Source organism: Pantherophis guttatus, chromosome 1, assembly GCF_059756535.1.
Source record: "Pantherophis guttatus breed Tessera chromosome 1, ASM5975653v1, whole genome shotgun sequence".
Classification (NCBI taxonomy): domain Eukaryota; kingdom Metazoa; phylum Chordata; class Lepidosauria; order Squamata; family Colubridae; genus Pantherophis; species Pantherophis guttatus.
Window position 1 is genome coordinate 327,043,897 of NC_142063.1, and position 22,601 is coordinate 327,066,497.

General features: G+C 46.3%; 2 protein-coding genes across 2 annotated transcripts in view; both read left to right on the plus strand.

Annotated features, from left to right (window-relative positions):
- Window positions 1-22,601, plus strand: part of TMEM132E (transmembrane protein 132E) — a 277,104-nt gene that overhangs the window by 162,066 nt on the left and 92,437 nt on the right. The gene's annotated exons all lie outside the window — the stretch shown is intronic.
- Window positions 18,495-20,887, plus strand: LOC148116981 (uncharacterized). Its single transcript, XM_087882178.1, has one exon. The coding sequence runs from the start codon at window positions 18,495-18,497 to the stop codon at window positions 20,217-20,219; it is 1,725 nt and encodes a 574-aa protein (XP_087738304.1). The 3' UTR covers window positions 20,220-20,887.

A 22,601-nucleotide genomic window follows, 5' to 3' on the forward strand; every position in this document is an offset into this window, starting at 1 on the left:
ATGAATAAAGTCACCTTACAGGGGAGATGGGTGGCATAAAAATTAAATACTGTAAGTAAATACAGTGCTATAACATTATTTTCAGCCTTTCAGCCAAAATCATGGTAAACAATTTATAGTCATTATTCAATAAAGATATTGATTGATAATTTCTTGTTAATATCAAGCCTTAGACCTTTTTAAGGTACTTATTTATGAAATTTATACATCACCCATCTCACTCTGAAAAATGACTCTGGGCTGCTTACAATTAAATTCATAAATATATAAAAACATTAAATACATTAAATACAAAGCTAAGAAGCAAAAAGGCAAGATCAATATGGGAGCAGCCTTTTCTCAATTAATCCACCAACCACCTCCAGTGTTGAGTAACCTGTCATGACTCCAAGCTATCTAGCAGAGCAGGTTTTAACGTCCTTCTGGGAGGCCAAAAGAGTGGAAGTAGACCTCTTAACCTCCATCCCAGGTCAAACACAATCCTGATGCGGCCCTCAGTGAAATCAAGTTTGACACTCCTGATCTATATAGTTACTTCTCTAAAAGCTTAATTTGCTGGGCAATACAGTAGATAGTCTTGTGTAGACTGATGAGAGATTTCCTATAGGAAAATGTTGCTTTTGTCTTTCTGAGCACATCACTCTCCCTCTCTCTCCCTCGCCTCTTTTCCTCTCCTTTCCCTCCCCTCCTCTCTCCCCTTCTCCCTCCTCTTTCTCCTCTCTCCCTCTTCCTTCTCTCTCTCCCTGCTTCTCTCTCTCCTCCCCTACTTCCTCTCCCTCTCCCCCCTCACAAACAAGCACACACATCCCACCAGCTTTTCCCTCTTTGGCTGCTGGGTACCAATGTGTTGGTTGTGTCTGGGATGACACAGCAGAGTTGCTGAGAAATGTTCTAGCTGTAGCAGTATGTGTGACCTCTGGAGCATCTGTTAAATATCGGTGGAAATGAAAGCTGATGGTACTGAAATGTGATAGGTCAGAGGTGAAGACAATATGGATTGAAAGGAAAATAGGATTTGTGTCAACAGCTACAAAACCATTACTGAAGTGGCAGTCATCAAAAGAATGAATTTGTCATAGTGAGATTTATATATTCACATTGTTGATACATAGCTCTGAAATCCAGTACAACTCCGTAGAGTGCCACTTCTAAGACCCTAGCAACGCCACATCACCTGCCAACCCAAAATTAACTTTGCAGTTGTTACAGTAGGAAATACGTAGATATTGGAGAAAAGGCCTCGTTTCAAGCCAGTCGTGTCCTAGATCAGATAATCCAGTCCAGATGGAATGGCTGGGGAAGGCTTAGCAGATTTCCTGTATATTTAAAAGGGAAGAACGATCGGCAGTCTGGTGCTTTGGAGAATAAGTTAGCTGATGGAAGCGCTGGTGTGTTTTAATTCTCTTCACCAGAGAGCTGATTCAGGGAAGAACAGCTGTATCATAGAGATAAAGTGTTTGGAACTGACTGGAAGTTTTCAAGCTGGGTTATGTTATAACAGAATCTGGATATTATATCTCAAAGAGATGGGGTGGAATTTGGTAATTTCTTAATGGACTGTCCAGCCCATACCTGGTGTGGTAATAGTTAAACAAAGGGAGAGCAGGGCTTTAAAACTATACATCTGGTGAATAACTTCCTGAGGACAGACTGAACGAACAACTTTCTGGCTAGCTTTTGCAGATAACCTGAATAACTGAAATGAGTCATTGGGGGTGGGGTAGTTTGCACAATATATTTTATTCAAACTAAGAGAACTAGTTTGATGCAGTGGTTAAGGCAGGGGTGTCAGACTCTTGTTTCATTGAGGGCCGCATCAGGGTTGTATTTGACCTCGGGGCTGAAGTGGGCGTGGCCAAGCTGGACATCACTCCTGTCAGGGGCACTTGTGGCGGCCTGAGCACTCTGCAAGCGAAAATGGGCTCCCAAGCTCACAGCTTCCTGCAACTCTCTGCCAGTGCGGCCCTCCCGAGCTCCGTTTTCACTGGCAGAGGGTTGCAGGAGGCTGTGGCAGCTAAAAACAGAGTTTGGGAGCCCGTTTTTGCTGCTAGAAACACCACGGGTTCGTCCTTCGCTGTTTCCGGGGCTGCCCCATGGGCTATGTCAAAGCGTAAATCAGCTTCGATACTCCCCTGGGATAATTGCACTTAATTAGAGATGGATGGATCTTGTTTTCCATGCTGTATACTTTAAAGAAAGAAAACCCTAAATATATTCTAAGAAACATTTTATTATAAAGAAATAAAACAAACTTACTAACTACATCGTTACCGGCAGTTTTATCACACAGACGGACAAAAGAAAAAGATCAGGAAGTTTTTTTCCTTAAGCTTGGACATGCGCAGTAGCTCAGAAATCACAAGGCAGTCTTATCTCTGTTGCTACAGAGACGTGATAAAGTTCTCTGGCAGGCTACCGTAAGTTTTAGGATGGAAGCTCGGCTGACAAACATATAATGCAGTGACAAGCCAGATCTAAGTATCCCTGGGCCGGAGCCGGCCCCCGGGCCTTGAGTTTGACACCCCTGCGTTAAGGCATCAGGCTAGAAACCGGGAGACTGTAAGTTCCCGGTCCTGCCTGCAACACAAAAGCCAGCTGAGAGACCTTGGGCCAGTCACTCTCCCTCAGCCTTAGGAAGAAGAAAAGGGCAAAATGCTTCTGGAAAACCTAAACAAGAAAATTTCAGAGATTAGTCAGGAGTCAGGGAGTCAGCACTGACTTGAAGATACCAACCAACCCCCCCCCCAAAACAAACAAACAAACAAAAAAAAAACAACCATCACCACCCAACCTATCTAAACCAAGCAGGGTTTTCTGACACATTAAGCCTTTAAAAATAATCACGTTTAATATTAAGCAAGCTTAGCATGCTGTGAAAATGTTTGCATTACATCTAACAGATCTAGTTAAAGCATGTTGGATGAAACAACCCACTTGGTCACATTCCATGTTTTCTTCTCAAGTTGATTTATAAGCATTAAACAGTGTCTTAAATACGTTGGGCCACAGTGATTAGTTTGCTAAACGAGCCCATTTCCTGCCTTTATATGCAGTCAACTGAATTATAAACTGAACAAATGAACTTGGTTTATTAAGCTAGGAAAATCCCCCAAATTGGCCAAGGTTAGCCTGTTGCGTATATGCAACTGCTTGATTTTTCCCCCCACTATTTTAGATAAGCTTGCTATGCTTACATGGCTAAGTGTGACTTGAACCAGGGTCTCCCCAGTCTTGACTTAATATTCTATCCAATGCATACAGCTCATCTCTTTTCTTGGTTGTAAATGGGCTGATAAATTGGTGCAGCATTATGCTCTGCCCTGCCTATTTCTAACTTCAAAGCTTTGTTCCTTTCAACGAGCAGCTGAAACTAAATGGTCAATCAGGAAAAGGTTATGCTTGTGCCAGAGACTACAGTAAATAGCTGCTTTTATCAGGGCAGCAAGCTTTCTTTCTTTCTTTCTTTCTTTCTTTCTTTCTTTCTTTCTTTCTTTCTTTCTTTCTTTCTTTCTTTCTTTCTTTCCCCCCTCCCTCCCTCCCTCCCTCTCTTTCTTTCTTTCTTTCTTTCTTTCTTTCTTTCTTTCTTTCTTTCTTTCTTTCTTTCTTTCGCTTTAATTTATATGCCGCCCTTCTCTGGAGACTCAGGGCGGCTTACAATGCATTAAGCAATAGCCTTCATACTTTTGTATATTTATACAAAGTCAGCTTATTGCCCCCACAATCTGGGTCCTCAAATTTATTTATTTATTTATTTACTTGTTGCATTTCTATGCCGTCCAACTCCCTAGGGACTCTGGGCGGCTTACAGCAAAAAACAATGCGAACAATATCCCGTAAAAATTTTTTAAAAGAAAACATTTAAAACCCATACACTCCATTCCATGGCCGGGTCTCGCAAGATCGCTGTAGCGAGATCAACGGCCCCAGGCCTGCTGGAAAAGCCAGGTCTTCACCGCTTTCCAGAAGGCCAGTAGGGTGGGGGTATAGATAAATATAGATACCCTATATTTATACTACTTGAGTTTTCAAACAAGATTCCCCTGATATTTTTCTATGCTGATTGTCCAATCAAAAGTAGTTATTTGGTAGGTCAGACGTGTTTCTCAACCCATCTCTGGTTCACCAGTTAAATTTTTCTTCTCATTCCTTTTTTTTTTTTTGATTTTTTTTTTTGAACACAAACGTACAACATAAATACATGTAAAAACACATACATATACATCAATACAATACACACACGAAGAAAAAAGAAAAAACTATCCAAAGAAGCTATCATATCGGTGGTTGTTTTCTAATTTACCTGTTGTTGTTTTATTTAAAATTTTGCATTTCTGCTTATTTGTGCCTTAACATAATTGTGCATTTCTCAGCGTGGTTTTCTGCAATTCGTACTAATTATTTTTAACTACCATCCAGCTACCAGTCTTTTTCTTCTCATTCCAATCCTTGCTCTTGTTCCACTTTACAGTTTTGGCAGTTTCCCCCTCTTCTGAGTAATATTTCTTCATGGGTTGCTTCATGGGTCAGTCATCCAGGGCAGGGGTCTCTAACCTTGGTAACTTTAAGCCTGGAGGACTTCAACTCCCAGAATTCCCCAGGCAGCTTTGCTGGCTGGGGAATTTTGGGAGTTGAAGTCCTCCAGACTTAAAATTGCCACGGTTGGAGACCCCTGATCCAGAGAATAGTGTGAACAAATGCAGTGTCATAGTACTGCACAGCCAGTCAAGGGATGCCACTGAGGGGAAATCAAGTCCATTCAGAAAGATGGCAAGGTTCCCTCCAAATTTTTGAATGGCGGAACGATTGGTGAAGATGATGAAACTGGCAGAGGTCACAAACGTAGATTCTTTAATTAGAGAAAAGGCAATATCTACATTTATAGCTGGCTGGAAACCCCTCCAAGACTTCTTGCATTAAAAAAAAAAGTGCCCTTATGATTTGTGGTTTTGATGATTAGAAAAAAAATGGACAGTAGAAAAAAGTGTGGGGTGGGGTTTTTTTTGGTAGTCCTAGGACTGTGATGGCAAACCTATGGCATGCGTGCTACAAGTGGCACGTGGAGGCATATTGGTGGGCACACGAGCATTGCTCTAGCTCAGCTGCGGCATACCATCCAACTGATTTTTGGGCCTTCTGAGCCCATTGGAAGTCAGGAAACGGGCCGTTTCTGGCCTCCAGAGGGCCTCCAGGGGGAGGGGGTGGAGAAAGCCGTTTTCACCCTCCCTAGGCTCCTAGAAAGCCTCTGGAGCCTGGGGAGGGTGAAAAACGGGCCTAATGGGCTCACTGTGCCATCGCGTGCCAAAAGCATGGGGAGCGCGGGGGGAGAGCCCTCATGCACAGGGGGTGGGGCGCATTGAATGATGGGTGTGGGCACGGGCACGTGTGACAGCCCCTCCCCCACGTTCCCCACGCTTTTGGCACGCGACTGCAAAAAGGTTAGCCATCATTGTCCTAGGGTAAAAGATAATTTTGTAGTCATACTTTTATTTGCTGCAGAGAAAACTGGAAGCTTCTTTCTGTTTCTTTTTATCTTTTCTTTCTGCCCTTTCGTCATTTTCTTCTTTTGGTTTTCCTTATACCGCATTAGTTTCTCTTAGCTTTTATGTTCTCTTTAAATTTTTGAATCAAATTTACATTAAAAAAAATACAAAGTGGATGTTTTGGAAGCAGACAGTAAAAAACCTTTGCAATCTCTCTCTCTCTCTCCCTCCCTCCTTTTGTGTGTGTGTGTGTGTGTGTGTGTGTGTGTGTGTACCTGTAGTTTTGAATGCTGTTGAAAACAATGAGTGCTTTTTTTTCATATTCTCTTGGGTTCAGCTGTGTTTTTGTGTATTTTTTCTTGGGGGGAAAAAACCCCCCACCTAGCAGTTTGGCTCTGCAAGACGACTGGAAGCCGATTGCAAATTAAGACGGCAATGCAAAGGAAGAAGGAAGGCAAGGCCGGGAAGTGCCTTTGCATAGAAGAATCCCCTTGTCTGCCTGGATTTGATCCAGCAGCATTAGTATTCAGGCAGAGGAGGCTAAGGCTGTCACTTAGGCAGGCAAGTGCTGAAAAAGGCTGTTTGGAAGGAAACTGGTACACCCTGTACATTATGGAGTTGGCTGATGTTGCAGAAGATGGTCAGGCTAAGCAGTGGAGAAAAGAGGCTCAGTTTACCGCAGCAGGAAAGATGGAGGCAGTGCTTTGCCATAAAGAGAACTTAAAGGTTCAGGTGTGAGCAGACCCTGAAAAGAATTTATCTCCAGCTTTCAGATGATACCTGAGTCTTTGCATCTTACTCATTTATTTATGCTTTGTGCCCAGCCTTTTATTTGATGAACTGTATCCTTCAAGCTAGGTTCCTTCCTATTTTTAGAATAGAATAGAATAGAGCTGGAAGGGATCTTGGAGGTCTTCTAGTCCAGTCCCCTACTCAAGCAGGAGAATCTATACTATTTCAGACAAGTGGCTGTCTGGTATCTTCTTAAAAACCTCCAGTGATGGAGCGCCCACGATTTCTGAAGGCAAGCTATTCCACTAGTTAATTGTCCTTACTGTTAGGAAGTTTCTCTTTAATTCCAGGTTGCTTCTCTGTTTGGTTAGTTTCCAACCATTGTTTCTTGTCCTGCCCTCTGGTGCTTTGTAGAATAATTTGACCCCCCTCTTCTTTGTGAGAATCCCTCAAATACTGGAATACTGTTATCATGTCACCCCTAATTCTTCTTTTCTTTAGACTAGCCAAACCCAAATCCTGCAGCCTCATGTTTTAGTCTCCAGCCCTTGGATCATCTTAGTTGCTCTTCTCTGAACTTTTTCCAAGGTCTCAACATCTTTTTTGTGGTATGATGACCAAAATTGGTTGCAGCATTCAAGGTTTTCTTGTGGACATTCTCTCCCTAATTCATATATTGCAAGCACAATTTTTTTTAGGTTGTAAACATTTTTCTACATAGATCTGAGGTGCACTACCAGAGGTCCAGGACTATCTATTTAAAGCAGTATTTCTCAGCTTTGGCAACCTGAAGTTGCCTGGACTTCAGCTTGCTGACTGAGGAATTCTGGGAGTTGAAGTCCAGACATCCTTGTTCCAAAGGTGCTTTACAAAAGATAATCAGACTTCCTTGGTCCCCGTCCTCCCCCCCGAAAACATTTTGCTTCTCTCTGTTAGTCTTTTGCAAGGAACTGAAGACCTGGTTGTTTCCTCAGACATTTGGATCAGGGGAGAAATGAGACTTTTTATTATTGGTGATTTTTCATCCTTGGACACTTAAGGGATTTGTTTTTAACCTTGTAAGCTACCCAGAGTGTGAAAAGGATGGCTATGTAAATGATATAATTAAAATAAATAAGTGGGATCCATTCTATGATTGCTTTGGTCCACCTGCCATCAGTTCTTGCTATGTGACCAGCCCATTTCCATTTCAATTTGATAAAAAGCATCCATGAAAGAGACCTAAAACAAGATGAATCGACAACATCAAGAAGTATTGGCAAAATACCAATTGGCAAAAGAAAGCTCAGGACTGTATAGGTTGGAAACTTGCGGAAGAAGTATTCCTCCAGCAGTAGATAGACAATGGCTAAAATGATGAGGATAATGAAAATAAATAAATTCCCTGCCTGCCTGCAAAAGGTCCTCATTTTAACCTCTGCCATCCCTAGCTAGAACTGGGAAAGTGTTGTGGTCCATCAGCAGCCTGCGGAGCTGGAAGCGGAGTTGGACAGTGAGGAGGTTGGGGAGGAACATGGGCCAGTCCTAGAGTCTGGGGAAGGCCCGGACGAGGGCTCTGCGTTGGGGGCAGAAATGGGGCCAGGGCCATCTGGGAGTGATGCGTGGACTCTGGAGCACCCAGAGTCGGCCAGCAGAGAGGCAGAGGAACAGGAGGAGCTGCCAGAAGGCAAGAGCAGCTAAAGCAAAAGAGACGACTCAGGAGTAAGGCCAGGAGATGATTGGCCTCTCCCATAAGGCTTAAAAGAGAAACAAAGGCACTTGGGCTTTTTGCAGGAAGACAACGTTGCTAATTCTGTTTCCAGTCAGCATCTCTTGTTTGTTTCTGAACTTCGTGGGGCTTTGCCAAGTAAGGCCTTTGGCAGGGTGTCAAAGAAGATAAAGGTTGGTGATTATCCTGAAGGACTTCTTCCGAAAGACTTTTGTTGCAACTAATTGGGACTTAGTTGGGAATGAACGTAATTCTCAGCTGTTACAATAAAATAGGTTTATTTGGGACTAATTGTGTCTTGTAATGACTCAGTAAGCCTAGGTCACAACAGAAAGTTCCCTGTTCAGCTAGAACTGGGAAAGTCTACCTGTTCAGGTAGAAGCCAGAGGACAATGAACATTAAGTGTACTAAATGCAACCCAAGATAGCCTGCTAGGTTCAGGCTCTCATATACTCTGTGCTTGGAATTGGAAGAAAATGATTATGGCAAAACAAAGCAAAGATAGCACTAATAGTAAAAGGCATCTTGGGTGCAATTCCAAAACAACTGGACCACCACTTGAACATCGACAAAAATTATCAATTGCAACAGGCAGCTTTGCTTGGAACAGCATACTTTTAACATTATTGAACAACAACATATACCTGACCTGGGTCCTTGGGAAAGTCTTGATAGGTGGATAAAAATGCCAAATCCAGTCTAAATGCCCCTCTCTACATGGGACTCCCCTTGGGGTGCACCCAGAGGCTGCAGTTAGTCCAGAATGCGGCCGCGCGGGGGATTATGGGAGAGACGGGGCGCTCACATATGACGCCTCTTCTGCGCGAGCTGCACTGGCTTCCTGTGGTCTTCCGGGTGCGCTTCAAGGTGTTGGTGACCACCTTTAAAGCGCTCCATGGCTTAGGGCCGGGGTATTTGCGAGACCGCCTTCTGCCACCAATAGCCTCCCACCGACCGGTTTGCTTGCACAGAGAGGGCCTCCTCAGGGTGCCGTCGGCCAGACAGTGCTGGCTGGTGACCCCCAGGGGGAGAACCTTCTCTGTGGCAGCACCTGCCCTCTGGAATGACCTGCCCCCTGAGATACGCACGATATCAGACCCCTGGACTTTTCGTCGGGCCCTGAAAACACACTTATTCCATCTAGCTGGGCTGGCTTGATCCCATCCTCTCAGTTTTAATTGAATTCTCCGAGACCAGAATACACAAACATGGAGTGGTTGTAAAAATCAGATAATGTTTATGAATTCAATGAAATGCCTCAATGAAATGAAAAACAAAACCAGCTGCGAAACTTTGGGCCAGTCATTTTCTCTCAGCCCTAGAAAGGAGGCAATGGCAAACTGCTTCTGAAAAACCTTTGCCAAGAAAACTAAAGGGACTTCTCCAAGCAGTCTCTGAGAATCACACACAACTGAATGGAAGAAAGAAAAGAAAAATAACAGACTCATTAGGAATCCTTGCTACATAACACTGAAAACAATATGCAGTATGTTCACTCACATTAGTAATCAGGAAGGTTTGGGAGGGGGGTGTTTTTCAATTGAACTGAAAAGCATATCAATCCTTGCTTAGGCACAATTAATAAGTGGAAAAACTTGAATAGTGATAAACAAATCTGTTTAATTTGATTTCACTCTATGTTTTATTATTTTTACGGTTGGTGGCACAATCAGCTATTTATTTATTATTTTATTTTATTTTATTTTATTTTATTTTATTTTATTTTATGGATGGTTGTAAGTACCTATATTTGCTATTTGCCCCAAAGGAAACATGACAGATTGGCTGGTTCATATAGCATACTGACAAAATATTCTCCATGTGTTCACATAGTATGGTAGACCAAACAAGCTAGATCCATGATGGCGAACCTATGGCATGCGTGCCACAGGTGGCACGTGGAGCCCTTCCTGCGGGCACGTGAGCCGTCACCCAGCTCAGCTCCAGTGCGCATGCTCCAGGGCTTCCCGCCCAGCTGATTTTCGAGTTTCTGCCCTGCAAGCGGGAAACAAGCGTGCATGGGGGGGTGGGGGCTACCTTTCTCCTCACTTTCTGCTGCCCCTGCCTTCCCAGATCTCCGGAGATTCCCCTCCCAGTGCTGTTTTGGAAGGTGAGGCTTTTTCTCCCTCCCTGCCATTTTGGGAGGTGAGGCTTCCCTCCCCCCCTCCCAGCGCTGTTTTGGGAGGTGAAGCTTTTTTTCCTTTCCCAGCCGTTTTGGGAGGCGAGGCTCCTCCCCCAGCGTTGTTTTGGGATGTGAGGCCAAAAGGGGGGTCACGTGCGCATGCGTGGGGGGGAGCAGAGGGGCCATGTGCGCATGCGCAGGGGATCTCGCACGCATGTGCAGAGGGCGGGGCGGGCGAGCGGGGCATTGCATTATGGATGTGAGCACGCACGCGCTGTCAAGCGCACACACGCTTTTGGCACCCGAGGGGAAAAAGGTTAGTCATCACTGAGCTAGATCATGTCTCAACATCATGGCATGAGTAAGATAGAGTTTTAGAGTACAAGTCACAAAATGGCTGGCCCTGTGCGGTACCATTCCACAGTCATGTCATCGCCATTTGAAACCTTCCTAGAGGACATCAGACAACAAAGTCAATTGGGAAAACTAGATTTGCTTAATGACCAGAGCAAGAAAGGTTGTAAAATTGGATGTGACTCACTTAACGAACACATCATTTAGCAACGGGAGATTCAGTCCCAATTGTGGTTTTAAATTGAGGACTATCTCTAGTAAGGATTGAAAGGGCATATTTCTGAATGATTACAATTACAGAGTGTGCTACTCCTTGTAATCCGAAGAATACTTAGATGACGTTCATTTTGACACTCTGCTTTTCTGCCCACTGGGAATTCAAGGCAACTAACAGTAAAGAAAAGTAAATAAACCAATAGTTACATCCTGATAAAGCTAATTAAAATCACGATTGAACTGAAAAGTTAGAAAAGCCTTAGGACTATGAAAAGTAAAGACAGAGTTTGCACAACAATCTCTACTAGGCTAAATTGGGATTAGTTAGCTAGAGATTCATTGTGCTGTAGGAAATTTAACAGGCCCTTACCTTAAACTAGAATAGGGTTTGGGTATTTGAACATAGCATTTTATGTAAATACAATGATTATATTTTATTGGGTTTAGGGTTTAATGAGAGCAAGACTATTCCATTGCTTGAAAGCTACATAAAATTGAGAGAACTGTCTCTGAGTTAACTCAGTTTTATTCTGTATCAAGTTAGCAATGTGTGCCTTTGGACCTGCCAGATTAAATAAACATAAATGGTTTTAAAATCACCAAAGTCTTGTGAAATCAAAGGAGACTGAATGATATGGTCTAATTTGTAAGTTCTGCAACAATGGAATTTCATAAGCTCTCGATGCAAAATCACCCACAGCCATTGTGCATGAGATGCCGAGCTCCTTCCGAGTGTATAAATTAACATGACAACTCCCTCAACTGTGTATCACAGGACACTGTAGGCAGGTTTCTTTTAAAGGCCAAAAGCTAATCAGATTCATGTCCATCCCACAAGTGAATCTTTGAAGTTGAGAACTGAGGTTGAGAATCTGCAACTGAGAAAATAGTTGGAATTTGGCTACCAATTTTGGTGGAGATTAGGTAACATCATCAATGCTAGTCTGCAAGAAAGTGAGCAAGTTCAGAGAGCACCAAGGACTCCTCATGTCAATCCTGAACTACAAATATTCTCCTTTATTGGTATCCTGTTTCCCCCAAAATAAGACATCCCCTGATAATAAACCCAATCGGGCTTTTGAGCGCATGGCAATAAGGCCAAGCGCTTATTTCAGGATTCAAAAAAAATATAAGACAGGGTCTTATTTTCAGGGAAACATGGTATGTTTAGAACACTTCTCTTTAAAGACTGCAGAACCAAACCAGAGCAATGCTGGTAGTTGCTACAGTGAAAAAGAAGTTAGATCAAGAATAAGAGCAGCAATGGGTAAATAAGTCAGTAAGTCAGAAGCAAGTAGCATAAATGGGTAAATTCTTCACGGTCCAAGGTTTGGTTTGATATTTGAGATTGGTAAACAAAGCTGTTTCTGCAAATACATATCTCAGGCACAAGATTTGGAAGCTTGTGGATCTTTCAGCAATTTTATAATGCATTTCATAATGTAATACTCTCGGGATATGTGAATATTGTATTTGGGCTGCCGAAATCCAGGAGGTAGCAGAAAGGTTGCAGTTATGTGGATTTTACTGCCCAGTTATGCTATGCCTTAGAAATTAAGAATAGCCCTGCTGTTTAGTCAAGCCAAATGCTTGACTAAAATGGGACCCATTTTAGCCAAGCATTTGGTTACTCACATTGGCTATTCAGATGCTTCTGGGGTGCTTGCAAACAGGAGGTGGAGACATCTTCTAATCCCATCCTTTGCCTGCTGCTTCATGTTTGTCCATCTTCCTTTGTTTATTGTTAAATATAGTCTTGCTTACAGAAGCAATGAATATAACAAAGATGCTCAGGAAAAGAGTTTGCAGATTCCTCTCAGAAAATCAAGGAGGTGTGTATGTCTGATTCTCAAAGACTGCCCAGATAAATCCCTGCAGTTTTCTTGGCAAAAATTTTCAGAAGTGGTTTGTTGTTGCCTCCTTTCTAGGGCCAAAAGAAAGTGACTGGCCTAAGATTACCTAGCTGGCTTTGTGTCTAAAGTGGGACTAGAACTCACATTCTCCCAGTTTCTAGCCTGTTGCCTTAACCACTAAAGCTATATTGCCTTTAAATATAGAGGCTTCATCTAGTCACAGTGCCTGCAAACTGTTGCTCAGTCTGTTCTCACTATATCCTCATGATCAGTGGTGGTATTCAAATTTTTTTACTACTGGTTCTGTGGGCATGGCTTGGTGGCGTGGCGTGGCTTGGTGGGCGTGGCTTGGTGGGAGTGGAAGGGGAAGGGGAAGGATAATGTAAAATCCCCATTTCCACCCCACTCCAGGGGAAGGATATACTGCAAAATCTCCATTTCCATCCCACTTCAGGGGAAGGATACTGTAAAATCCCCATTCCCTCCCCACCCCACTAACCAGCTTTCGAGCTCTGTTCTCCTGTGCAGGGCAACAAAAGAAGACCCAGCCAATCAGCTGGGACTCGGGAGGCAGCGAATAGATGGGGGCGGGGCCAACCAGAGGTGGTATTTACCAGTTCTCTGAACTACTCAAAATTTCTGCTACGGGTTCTCTAGAACTGGTCAGAACTAGCTGAATACCACCTCTGCTCATGATCCTAATCTCTTTCAGATGCCCCAGAACTAGGATGGGGAATGTTGAGGAGCTTCAGTGCTAGCCAGTATGATCAATGGGGAGGGGGCAGGTGTGTATTCCTTATGGTGAGGACGGTTGATGGGAGAGAAAAATGTGGTAAGAGCAGAGAAGTTGATGCTAAGCTGCAGAGGATTCTCTGAGGGCTCCTACGAATATTGTTTGCAGTCCGTTAGCTCTCAGGAAATAAAAACACATGGCGGCTTCTAATTAATGCTTTTGATTGATGGTGTTTCCCAGAGCAATCGTTTTCTTTAAATGCTGACTTCACAGAAGTGCCAATGAGGCATGTTTATTTGGAAACTGGATAATGGGCCAGATCGTAAATAGACTTCAGGCCTTCTCTAACTTAATACCTGGAAGATGCTGATGGGGTGGGGTGGGATGGGTGAAAGCAACTTAGTGTTTGCTATCTTATCTGTCGTGCCTTTCCTTCCATGGATATCTATCTATCTATCTATCTATCTATCTATCTTTCTATCTATCTATCTATCTATCTATCTATCTATCTATCTATCTATCGATAGATCAATTTAAAACCAAGATACGAAACCTTTCTTTAGCCAGAGTCTGCAGTCATATTTAAAAAGAGACCTGAGAAATTACATCTTGAAATTTGGCAGGGACTACAAAGGGCCACAGAAAGAGGCTCATTCTGCCTACTTATATTGTACTTCTTCTACTTGGTCGTTCCCCCCCCCCCAAGGTTGGACTTCAACTCCTCTAATCCCCCACCAGCATGGCCCAAAATTGGATGTTGAGCTGAAAGGCAACATGACCTCCAGACAGTGCTGGTGAAGGAAAGGCAAGAATGAGCTAGCAATCTAGGCTGTCAGGACTGCATTGTGTCTAGCCTTCGTAGATTTCCCTGACGTTGTATGCCATATGCTAAAGAAATAAAGGAAAAAGAGATTTGCCATTTGGATAGCCAACTGACGGAGATGACAGTAATGAAAATGTAATGCCATAAAAAAAAAAGGTAGGAAAAGTAGTTAAAACAGGTTTCTGGAGTTGTTTCTAATCCCTTTACAAACAGTGGCCATAGGGGGTGTCTGCCAAGAACCATGGTGGCACAGTGGTTAGATTGCAGTATTGCAGGCTGACTCTGCCCATTGCCAGGAGTTCAATTCTGACCGGCTCAAGGTTGACTCAGCCTTCCATCCTCAGGTCAGTAAAATGAGGACCCAACAAAATGAGATTGTTGGGGACAATATGCTGATTCTGTAAACCGCTTAGAGAGGACTGTAAAGCACTATGAAGTGGCACATAAGTCTGTCAAGGAGAGAAGCAATCTAGAATTAAGGAGAAATTTCCTGACAGTTAGAACAATTAATCAGTGGAACAACTTGCCTCCAGACGTTGTAAATGCTCCAACACTGGAAGTTTTTAAGAAGGGATGGGATAACCATTTGTCTGAAATGGTATAGGGTATCCTGCCTGAGCAAGGGGTTGGATAAGAAGACTTCCCAGGTCCCTTCCAACTCTGTTATTCTATTCTATTCTATTCTATTCTATTCTATTCTATTCTATTCTATTCTATTCTATTCTATTCTATTCTATTCTATTCTATTCTATTCTATTCTATCCTATCCTATCCTATCCTATCCTATCCTATCCTATCCTATCCTATCCTATCCTATTCAATGTGCTATTGCTATTTTCTTTTGTACAGTACAAACTGTATACTATCTGCTCTGGGTCATATGACCAAGGACAGGGAGAGGGCTTAGTATGGAACAATCGGCAACATTCGGAGCTGCTGCCTGATGCATCCTGCAGTGATGCACTGAGGCATGTCTTTCTGATTCTTTTTTTCCCCTCTCCGCCACCTCAAGCTGGATCCGATCCATTTTTGACTTTCATCTTTATTTTGCTGGCTTCTCCCTCTACTCCATATTTGGTCTCATTATGTTCAGGCAGACAGAGAGCCAAGCGTCTTTATTTCAAACATTCCATTGGGTTGCAAAAAAATAACGAGCTAGGGAAAGGCAGCAAAACATGGTTTCTGGTATTTTTCCCTCCCCCTTAATAGTGGCAGGAAGGAGGGAGAGGGATGTAAGAAGGGAGCAGTTGGCAGCAGCCTAAGCCTCTCTCCAACGCTTGCTCCTTTGAACGCCTTTTGTTTTTTTCCCTCATTTGGTTCTGCCCCATTTTTGAACTTGGTCTTTTCTTTTGCCAGGTTTCCCTCCCATCTTAAATTTGTTTCTGTTCTACTCAAGAGTTGTTATGCTGAGGAACAGGCAAACAGAGCCAGTTTGGCCTAGTGCAGGGATGTCAAACTCTATTTCATTGAGGGCCGCATCAGGATTGTGTTTCACTCATGTCGGGGGGCTCCTGTGGTGGTCTGAGTGCTCCGCCAGCGAAAACGGGTTCTCGAGTTCTGTTTTTGGCTGCCACAACCTGTTGCAACCCTTGGCCAGCGAAAACGGAGCTCGGGAGGGCCGCCTCCTTTTTCGTTGGCAGAGGCACTGCAGGCCTGCATGTGGTACAGTCCTTTGCTTTTTCCAGGGCAGCCCCGCGGGTCAGATCCCCTGGCCTAGTGGTTAAAGTACCAGTCTGGAAACCAGGAGGCTGTGAGTTCTAGTCCTGCCTTAGGCATGAAAGCTGACTGGATGATCTTGGGCCAGATACTCTCTCTCAGCCCAACTCACTTCACAGGATTCTTGTTGTGGGGAAAATAGGAAGAAGGGATATTATATATATGCTTGCTGCCTTGAGTTATTTATTAAAAAAAAAACAATATAGGCTAGATAAAACAAATCTAGACAAAAATAAAATGAAAATGAGAATGAGAATCTCTGGCAGTTTTATTTATTTCCAACATTCTGTTGGGTAACAAAGAATAAAACGCCCGGAGTGCAGTGTGAGCTTTCATACCCTTTTCTAAATGCCATCGCTGAGGTTAAACAGCTGGCCATAAGAAGGAAATGGGCATTTTGCTTTGTGTCTGCTTTCTTTTTCTTTTTATCACCCAGGCAGAAGACGCCTCCCCCTTGCAGTTGTTTTAATGATTGTAAAGGGTGAAGAAACTGGTATTTTAAACACTTGGGTTGGAATGCGTTTTATTGTTGGGTTATGTTTTGTTGCTTGAATTGTTTGGAGCTAATGGTTGAAGGATTGTTTGTTTTATTCATTTAATGTTTATTCATTGATTCATTTTAATTCAAACTGCTTCTGAAGCTGTCTTTATGGGTAAAAGCCCTTTCAAGGAGGACTGGCATAATCAATTTAAAAAAACCAAAACCCTCCAGTTACACAAAATTCAAAAACCAAATTAGCAACTTGTTTTTAAGCCAGTGATTTGTGGAAGAGGCCACAGTGGCTGCATTTTCCACTCCTCAACTTGCTAAACTGCAACTTCACTTTAGCCTAATTTCATTTGTTGTGTAGACTCATCCATTATATTAGAGCTTGCCATGCCCTCAAGCCTCTCCATCAAAATGTAATGGACATAGTGGCCAAATTTGGAAATCAGATGCGTGTGGTTTTTTGTGTGTATATTTGATGTTAGTATTGTGAACGGTTGAAAACGTTGATTGTATTTTATATCACCAAAACCCCTTGAAAGGTTCTAGCAAAATCAAGCTCAAAAGTCAAGAGGAAAGTTTTGTCTCTTTCTTTTTTTTTTTTTAATTGAAAAAGTTTTACAATTACATTTTCTCCCCAATTTCCCCCCCTCCCTCCCTAACCTTCCCTAACCCCCCCTAACCCTCCCTTCCCCCCCAGACTTCCTCAAAATATAATCCAAATCAAAATCCCCTTTTTATAAAACTTGAATCCGTCCACCCCCTGTATATTTTTCACATCTTCACAAAATTCTATCGTTCTATCCCTATATAATACTTTCAGTTAAAAGCTATCTGGTATTTCCCAATTTGATATTTATTCTGCACATAATCTATCCACTTTTTCCACTCCCATACATAAGTCTCTTGTGAGCGGTCTTTTAAATATGCTGAAATCTTCGCCATCTCTGCAAAACTGGCCATCTTCAAAGACCATTCTTCAATAGTAGGCATAGCTTCATTTTTCCAATATTGACCTATCAATAATCTCGCTGCTGTTATCATATACAATATCAACTTTATTTCACCCAATGTAAAACCCTTAATTATACCCAAGGTTTTGTCTCTTTCTTGTTTGGTGACACCAAGCCACCTGTGGCTACATCTATAGCCCGGTAAATCAGAATAAAGAAGACAATGATCCTTTCTGATATACATGTCTAGACATAAACTGTAATTTTTGTACCACTCGCAGTTAAGACAAGAAGAGATTTGGTGGTTGCATATCAGTGGTGGGTTTCAATTTTTTTTACTACCGGTTCTGTGGGTGTGGCTTGGTGGGCATGGCATGGCATGGTGGGCGTGGCTTGGTGGGTGTGGCAGGGGAAGGATACTGTAAAATCTCCATTCTAAGCGAGGGAGAGGCCAGTGGTCACACGTGGGTTGATGACGCGATTCAGCCCAGATCGAGTCTGATAGTTGAAAGACTCCTCCTCCTGTTGCTGTCTCCCAGCTTTCAGACTCGATCTGAACCAGATCAGACGCTCCACTGAGCCTCTCAAACAGTTTTTCAATACCAGAGCTGTTACAGTGGGAGCAAAATCGAGGGCTTCGCGCCCAGCGGCCAGCGCCCTGCGCTCCCAGAAGCAGCTCAGCGATTGGGGATTGAGACTTCCCTTTGAGTCTCTCCCCTCAGCAGTGCGAACGGCTCACGCCCGAGACCGCTGCGGAACCTCCCAGCGTTGCTGGTAGCAGGTTCCTGGCTGAGCTTGCCGCCCGTCACTTCTCCGCCTCTCCGCCGGCGCAATCCACATCTTGGCGCCTTCCAGCTGACGGCGGTTGCGGACATCGGCTGGCTGTATCCCTGCCAGCTCCTGCCTTCCCTGACGGAGCGACGGCGTTAGCGCCTCAGCGCAACGCCTTTTTGGCGCCCCTGGGGCTTTCCTCCCCACGCGCCCTGCCTTGCTAGATCTACAGGATCCAACGCAGATCTTCGAGGGACAATATCCTCAGGCAAGGCAAAGCGGGCGCGAACCCTTGGGGAGGGTAGAAACATAAGACCTTGGGTCTTTCACCCCTCCTGGCTTCTCCGTGGCTAAAGCCTGCTTGCGCCCTTAGCCTACAGAGGCAGGCGGCCGCCATTGTAACAGCCTCACTGTTCCACGAGGCAGGCGGCCGCCATTTTGTATCAGCCTCTCTGCCCCACGAGGCAGACGGTATCCATTTTGCTGAACACCCTTGGGCCTTAAAAATTTTTAATCGTATTCTGCTGCATTTTTCAACAGGTTTAATGGCTTCCCGCTCCACCAAGGCCACGAAGAGGGCATCCCACGAGGAGCCCTTACCAGGGCCTTCTTCAGCGGTTCCTCCAAAGAAGCCCAAAGGGACCCAAGCCTCTAAGGAGGCTAAAGCCCAGGCAGAAAAAGCAAAAAAAGAAAAGCGCCTTCATGAGGCGATTGAGCGTTCGATACAAAAGGCCCTCAGGGAAACCTCTCTCAGGGAGGCCCCTCCTCAATCAGGGACTTCTCCAGCACCAATCCCAGACCCCCTACCCACAGCATCCACCCCATCTGGAGACAGGGTTCCTCCTGGAACCCCCATTCCCCAATTGTCCCCTGATGCTAACATTGCTGTACCGGCCTTACGGGCTGAGGTTCAGGAGGCCCTTTTTGGAGCTCCATCGGTCTCTTCTCCGCAAGGGGCGGGCCCACCGGACCCCCCTGAAGCATCTTCCCATCCTTCAGATGCGGTCAAGGATTCCCCCTCCGCTTCCGTCCTAACACCGGAGTTAGCGGCTTTTCTGCACCAGGCCATTCAAAAAGGGGTCCAACTGGAGCTACAGAAGCGTACCGCTTCCTGGGTGGATGAATCTGATTCCTCTCAAGTGGACATTGAGGGATCCCAGTATGCGGGGTCCGTTAATCCTACAAGGGGGGTAGCTCTTTCTGTCCCCTCAGAACATCCCTCCCTCTTAGATCAGGACATTAGGGAACAGGACTTATCTGAAGATGAAGACCTAGCCCCAGACCAGCCTTCATTTGTGGGCTTGTTTAAGCCACAACTGTTTAGATCGCTTCTCCACAAGGCTAAGGTCACAACTGGCTTGGGTCTCCCCAGTAACCCTGTGCCTCCAGGGCAATCCTCGGAGGCCTCGATTCCTCTATTCGAAGAGCCTATCTCTGAAATAGAAGAGATACCAGGTCCTAAGCTCTTCAAGGACGTAATCCAACGCCAATGGTCCAATCCCGCGTCGGGCCCCAACCCGAATTCACTTGACAGACGTCTGTATAATTTAGTCCCTGACCTAACGTCCCTCTTGCAGGTTCCAACGGTAGACCCGCCTGTGGTGGCTCTTTCGAGCCCCTCCAATGCGGGAGCCCCACCGGAGGAGAGCCTCCGCCCCGAGGACAAGCGCCTTGACCATTCTCTGGTCAAGGCACACATGGCCTCCGCCTGGGCGGTTAGATCCTCCTTGGCCTCATCTTTCTTTAATAGGGCCTCAATCCTGTGGCTCCGCCAATTAAAGGAACGGATCCCTCTAACAGATTCCAGGTCCCAGCAGGACATTAGCAAAATCCTGGCCGCCCTGGAATATTCCGCAGATGCGACATTAAATACGTCACGGTTTGCTGCTAAATCAATTGGGGCTTCGGTTACCTCCCGTCGCCTGCTTTGGCTTCGCCAATGGCAGGCGGACGCCAAGTCTAAATGGCGTCTGGCATCATCCCCCTTTGCAGGACCTTCCCTTTTCGGGGCTCCTCTCGAGCCCCTCTTAATTGAAACCAGGGACAAAAGGCGGATCTTACCTAACATTTCCCGGCGCTCGGAGCACCGCCCGGCTGCTCCTTTTCGTCCCTTTCGCGGCCCAGAACCTGGGTTCTCGGGCCCGAGAAACCAGAGATTCTTTCCCCCCCGCTCCCGTCCTCCGGAACGCCAGGGTCCCCAGGCCCAGAGGGGCCAGTTTAGACGCTCCTTCAGAGGGAGCCGGGGGCGTCCCTTCCACAGGTCCCGCTGACTGCAGGTCCTCCTCTCCCATTGGGGGCCGCCTGGCTCTCTTTGCCAACCAATGGGAGTCGACAACATCGGACTCTTGGGTCAGGGAGACGGTCAGGTGGGGCCTCTCCCTGGAATTCCTCTCCACCCCTCCGGACAGATTTCTCCGATGCCCTCCCTCCCGGGACCGGGCGCATCAACTTCTGGTGGTATCGGCCATTCAGCATTTATTAGAAATTCGGGCCATCGAACCGGTACCTCAGGAGCAGCGCGGACACGGCTTCTATTCTCGCCTGTTCATCGTGCAGAAGTCTTCCGGGGGATGGAGAGCAATCCTAGACCTCAAGATTTTGAATCGTTGGGTTCTCTACCGACGATTCAAAATGCAGTCATTGCAATCCATTCTGGATGGCATCCGGGTTGGGGACCTCCTCTCGTCGATAGATCTGACAGAGGCGTACTTACACGTTCCCATCCATCCGGCATACTCCAAGTTCCTGCGGTTTTGTCATGCGGGCCGGCATTACCAGTATCGCGCACTTCCATTCGGCCTTTCCTTGGCTCCCCGAGTGTTCACAAAATTGATGGCCGCCCTTGCGGCCCACATCCGAGCTCGGCCGGTCAGGATCCAATGTTACCTGGACGACCTCCTCATCCAGTCGAGCTCGGAGGTAATGGCGCAACAGGACGTGGACTCCACCCTCCGGGTCCTGTCGGCTCACGGCTTCTCCATCAATTATGCCAAGAGCCATCTGGTACCCACGACCCGCATTCAACATCTGGGAGCTGTCATCGATACGGTCGAGAGCAGGGTCTACCTTTCCCAGGAGCGCCTGATCAGCTTGCGGTCTCTGGTCAGGTCGGTCGCCCGGAGACGGCCCGTCTCTCTGGCGACCCTCTCCCAACTGCTGGGAAAGATGGTCTCTTGTATAGGAATCGTTCCGTGGGCCCGTCTCCACTGCAGGGACCTGCAGTGGTTTCTTCTCCTGTATCAGAAGCGCCGCTTATCGGCCACCAGCCGGATGGTATCCCTTCCCCCCCTCGTTCGAAATTCTCTTCACTGGTGGTTGTCCCCAGCACTTCTCAAGGGGAGGGAATTTCGGGAGACCAATCCCCTCATCGTAACGACAGACGCCAGCCTTCAGGGCTGGGGAGCTCACCTTCAATCCACCATGGCCCAGGGTCGCTGGTCCCAGGAGGACCAGGGCCACAACATCAATTGGCTAGAGCTCCGAGCCATCCATCTGGCTCTCCGCATCTTTCAGATACAAATCCTGGATCGTCATGTCATTGTCCGGACGGACAATGTGGCCGCCAAGGCCCATGTAAACCGCCTAGGGGGAACCCGCTCTCGCGACCTCTTAGAGGAGGCCAAGAGCCTGGGAGCCTGGGCGGAGACACACCTGAGGTCCCTCCGGGCCTCCCACATATCAGGACAAGCCAACATACAAGCCGATTGGCTCAGCCGCTCCTTCGTCGACCAGGGCGAGTGGCAGCTCGACCCTGCCCTATTCCGACAAATCACGGCCCGCTTCGGGAATCCGACGGTGGACCTATTTGCGAATTACGACAACCGGCAGACACCCCGCTTCTTCTCCAGATATCCGGATCCGAGAGCGGAGGCGGTGGACGCCCTCCACAGCTGTTGGCCCCCGGGCCTCCTCTATGCCTTTCCCCCCCTCCCCCTTCTTCCCAAGGTGCTCCGGAAACTCTTAGCGGAACGAGCGGAGCTGATCCTCATCGCGCCCCACTGGCCCCGCCGCCCGTGGTTCGCCGACCTCCAACTGCTGTCGATTCTTCCTCCGTGGCGTCTTCCACCAGCGAAGGTCATCCTCCGTCAGGGCCCCATTCTACACCCGGACGTCCACTGGCTTCAACTAACCGCCTGGAGGTTGAGCGGCGCCTCCTGAGAGGATCCCACTTGCCGGACCATATCATCACCACCATTCTGGCGGCACGGAGGCCCGCAACGAGACGGATCTACGGCTCCACATGGCGATCCTTCGCCCTCTGGTGTTCGAAGCGGAACCAGGACCCAGGTTTGGCGTCGACGAAACAGGTACTTATGTTCCTCCAGCAAGGGTTGGATGCGGGGTTGGCCCCCAACACCTTACGGAGGCAAGTGGCCGCCCTGTCTTCCATCTTGTGTTTCGGTTCCCGGAATTCTCTAGCAGATCGTCCCCTCATCCGCCTTTTTCTCCGGGGTGCCACAAACCTCCGCCCGCCTCCCATTCACCGTTACCCATCCTGGGATCTGCCCAAAGTCCTCTCGGCACTCACTCAAGGTCCATTCGAGCCCCTTAGGACGGTGCCATTACGCTTCCTCTCCTACAAAGTATCATTTTTAGTCGCCATCACATCCGCTCGGCGAATATCCGAACTGGCAGCTCTTTCGGCCCGGGCC

Excerpts from the sequence above, each read along its gene's own strand:
- LOC148116981 (XM_087882178.1), top strand. The coding sequence starts at position 18,495 with ATGGCTTCCCGCTCCACCAAGGCCACGAAGAGGGCATCCCACGAGGAG.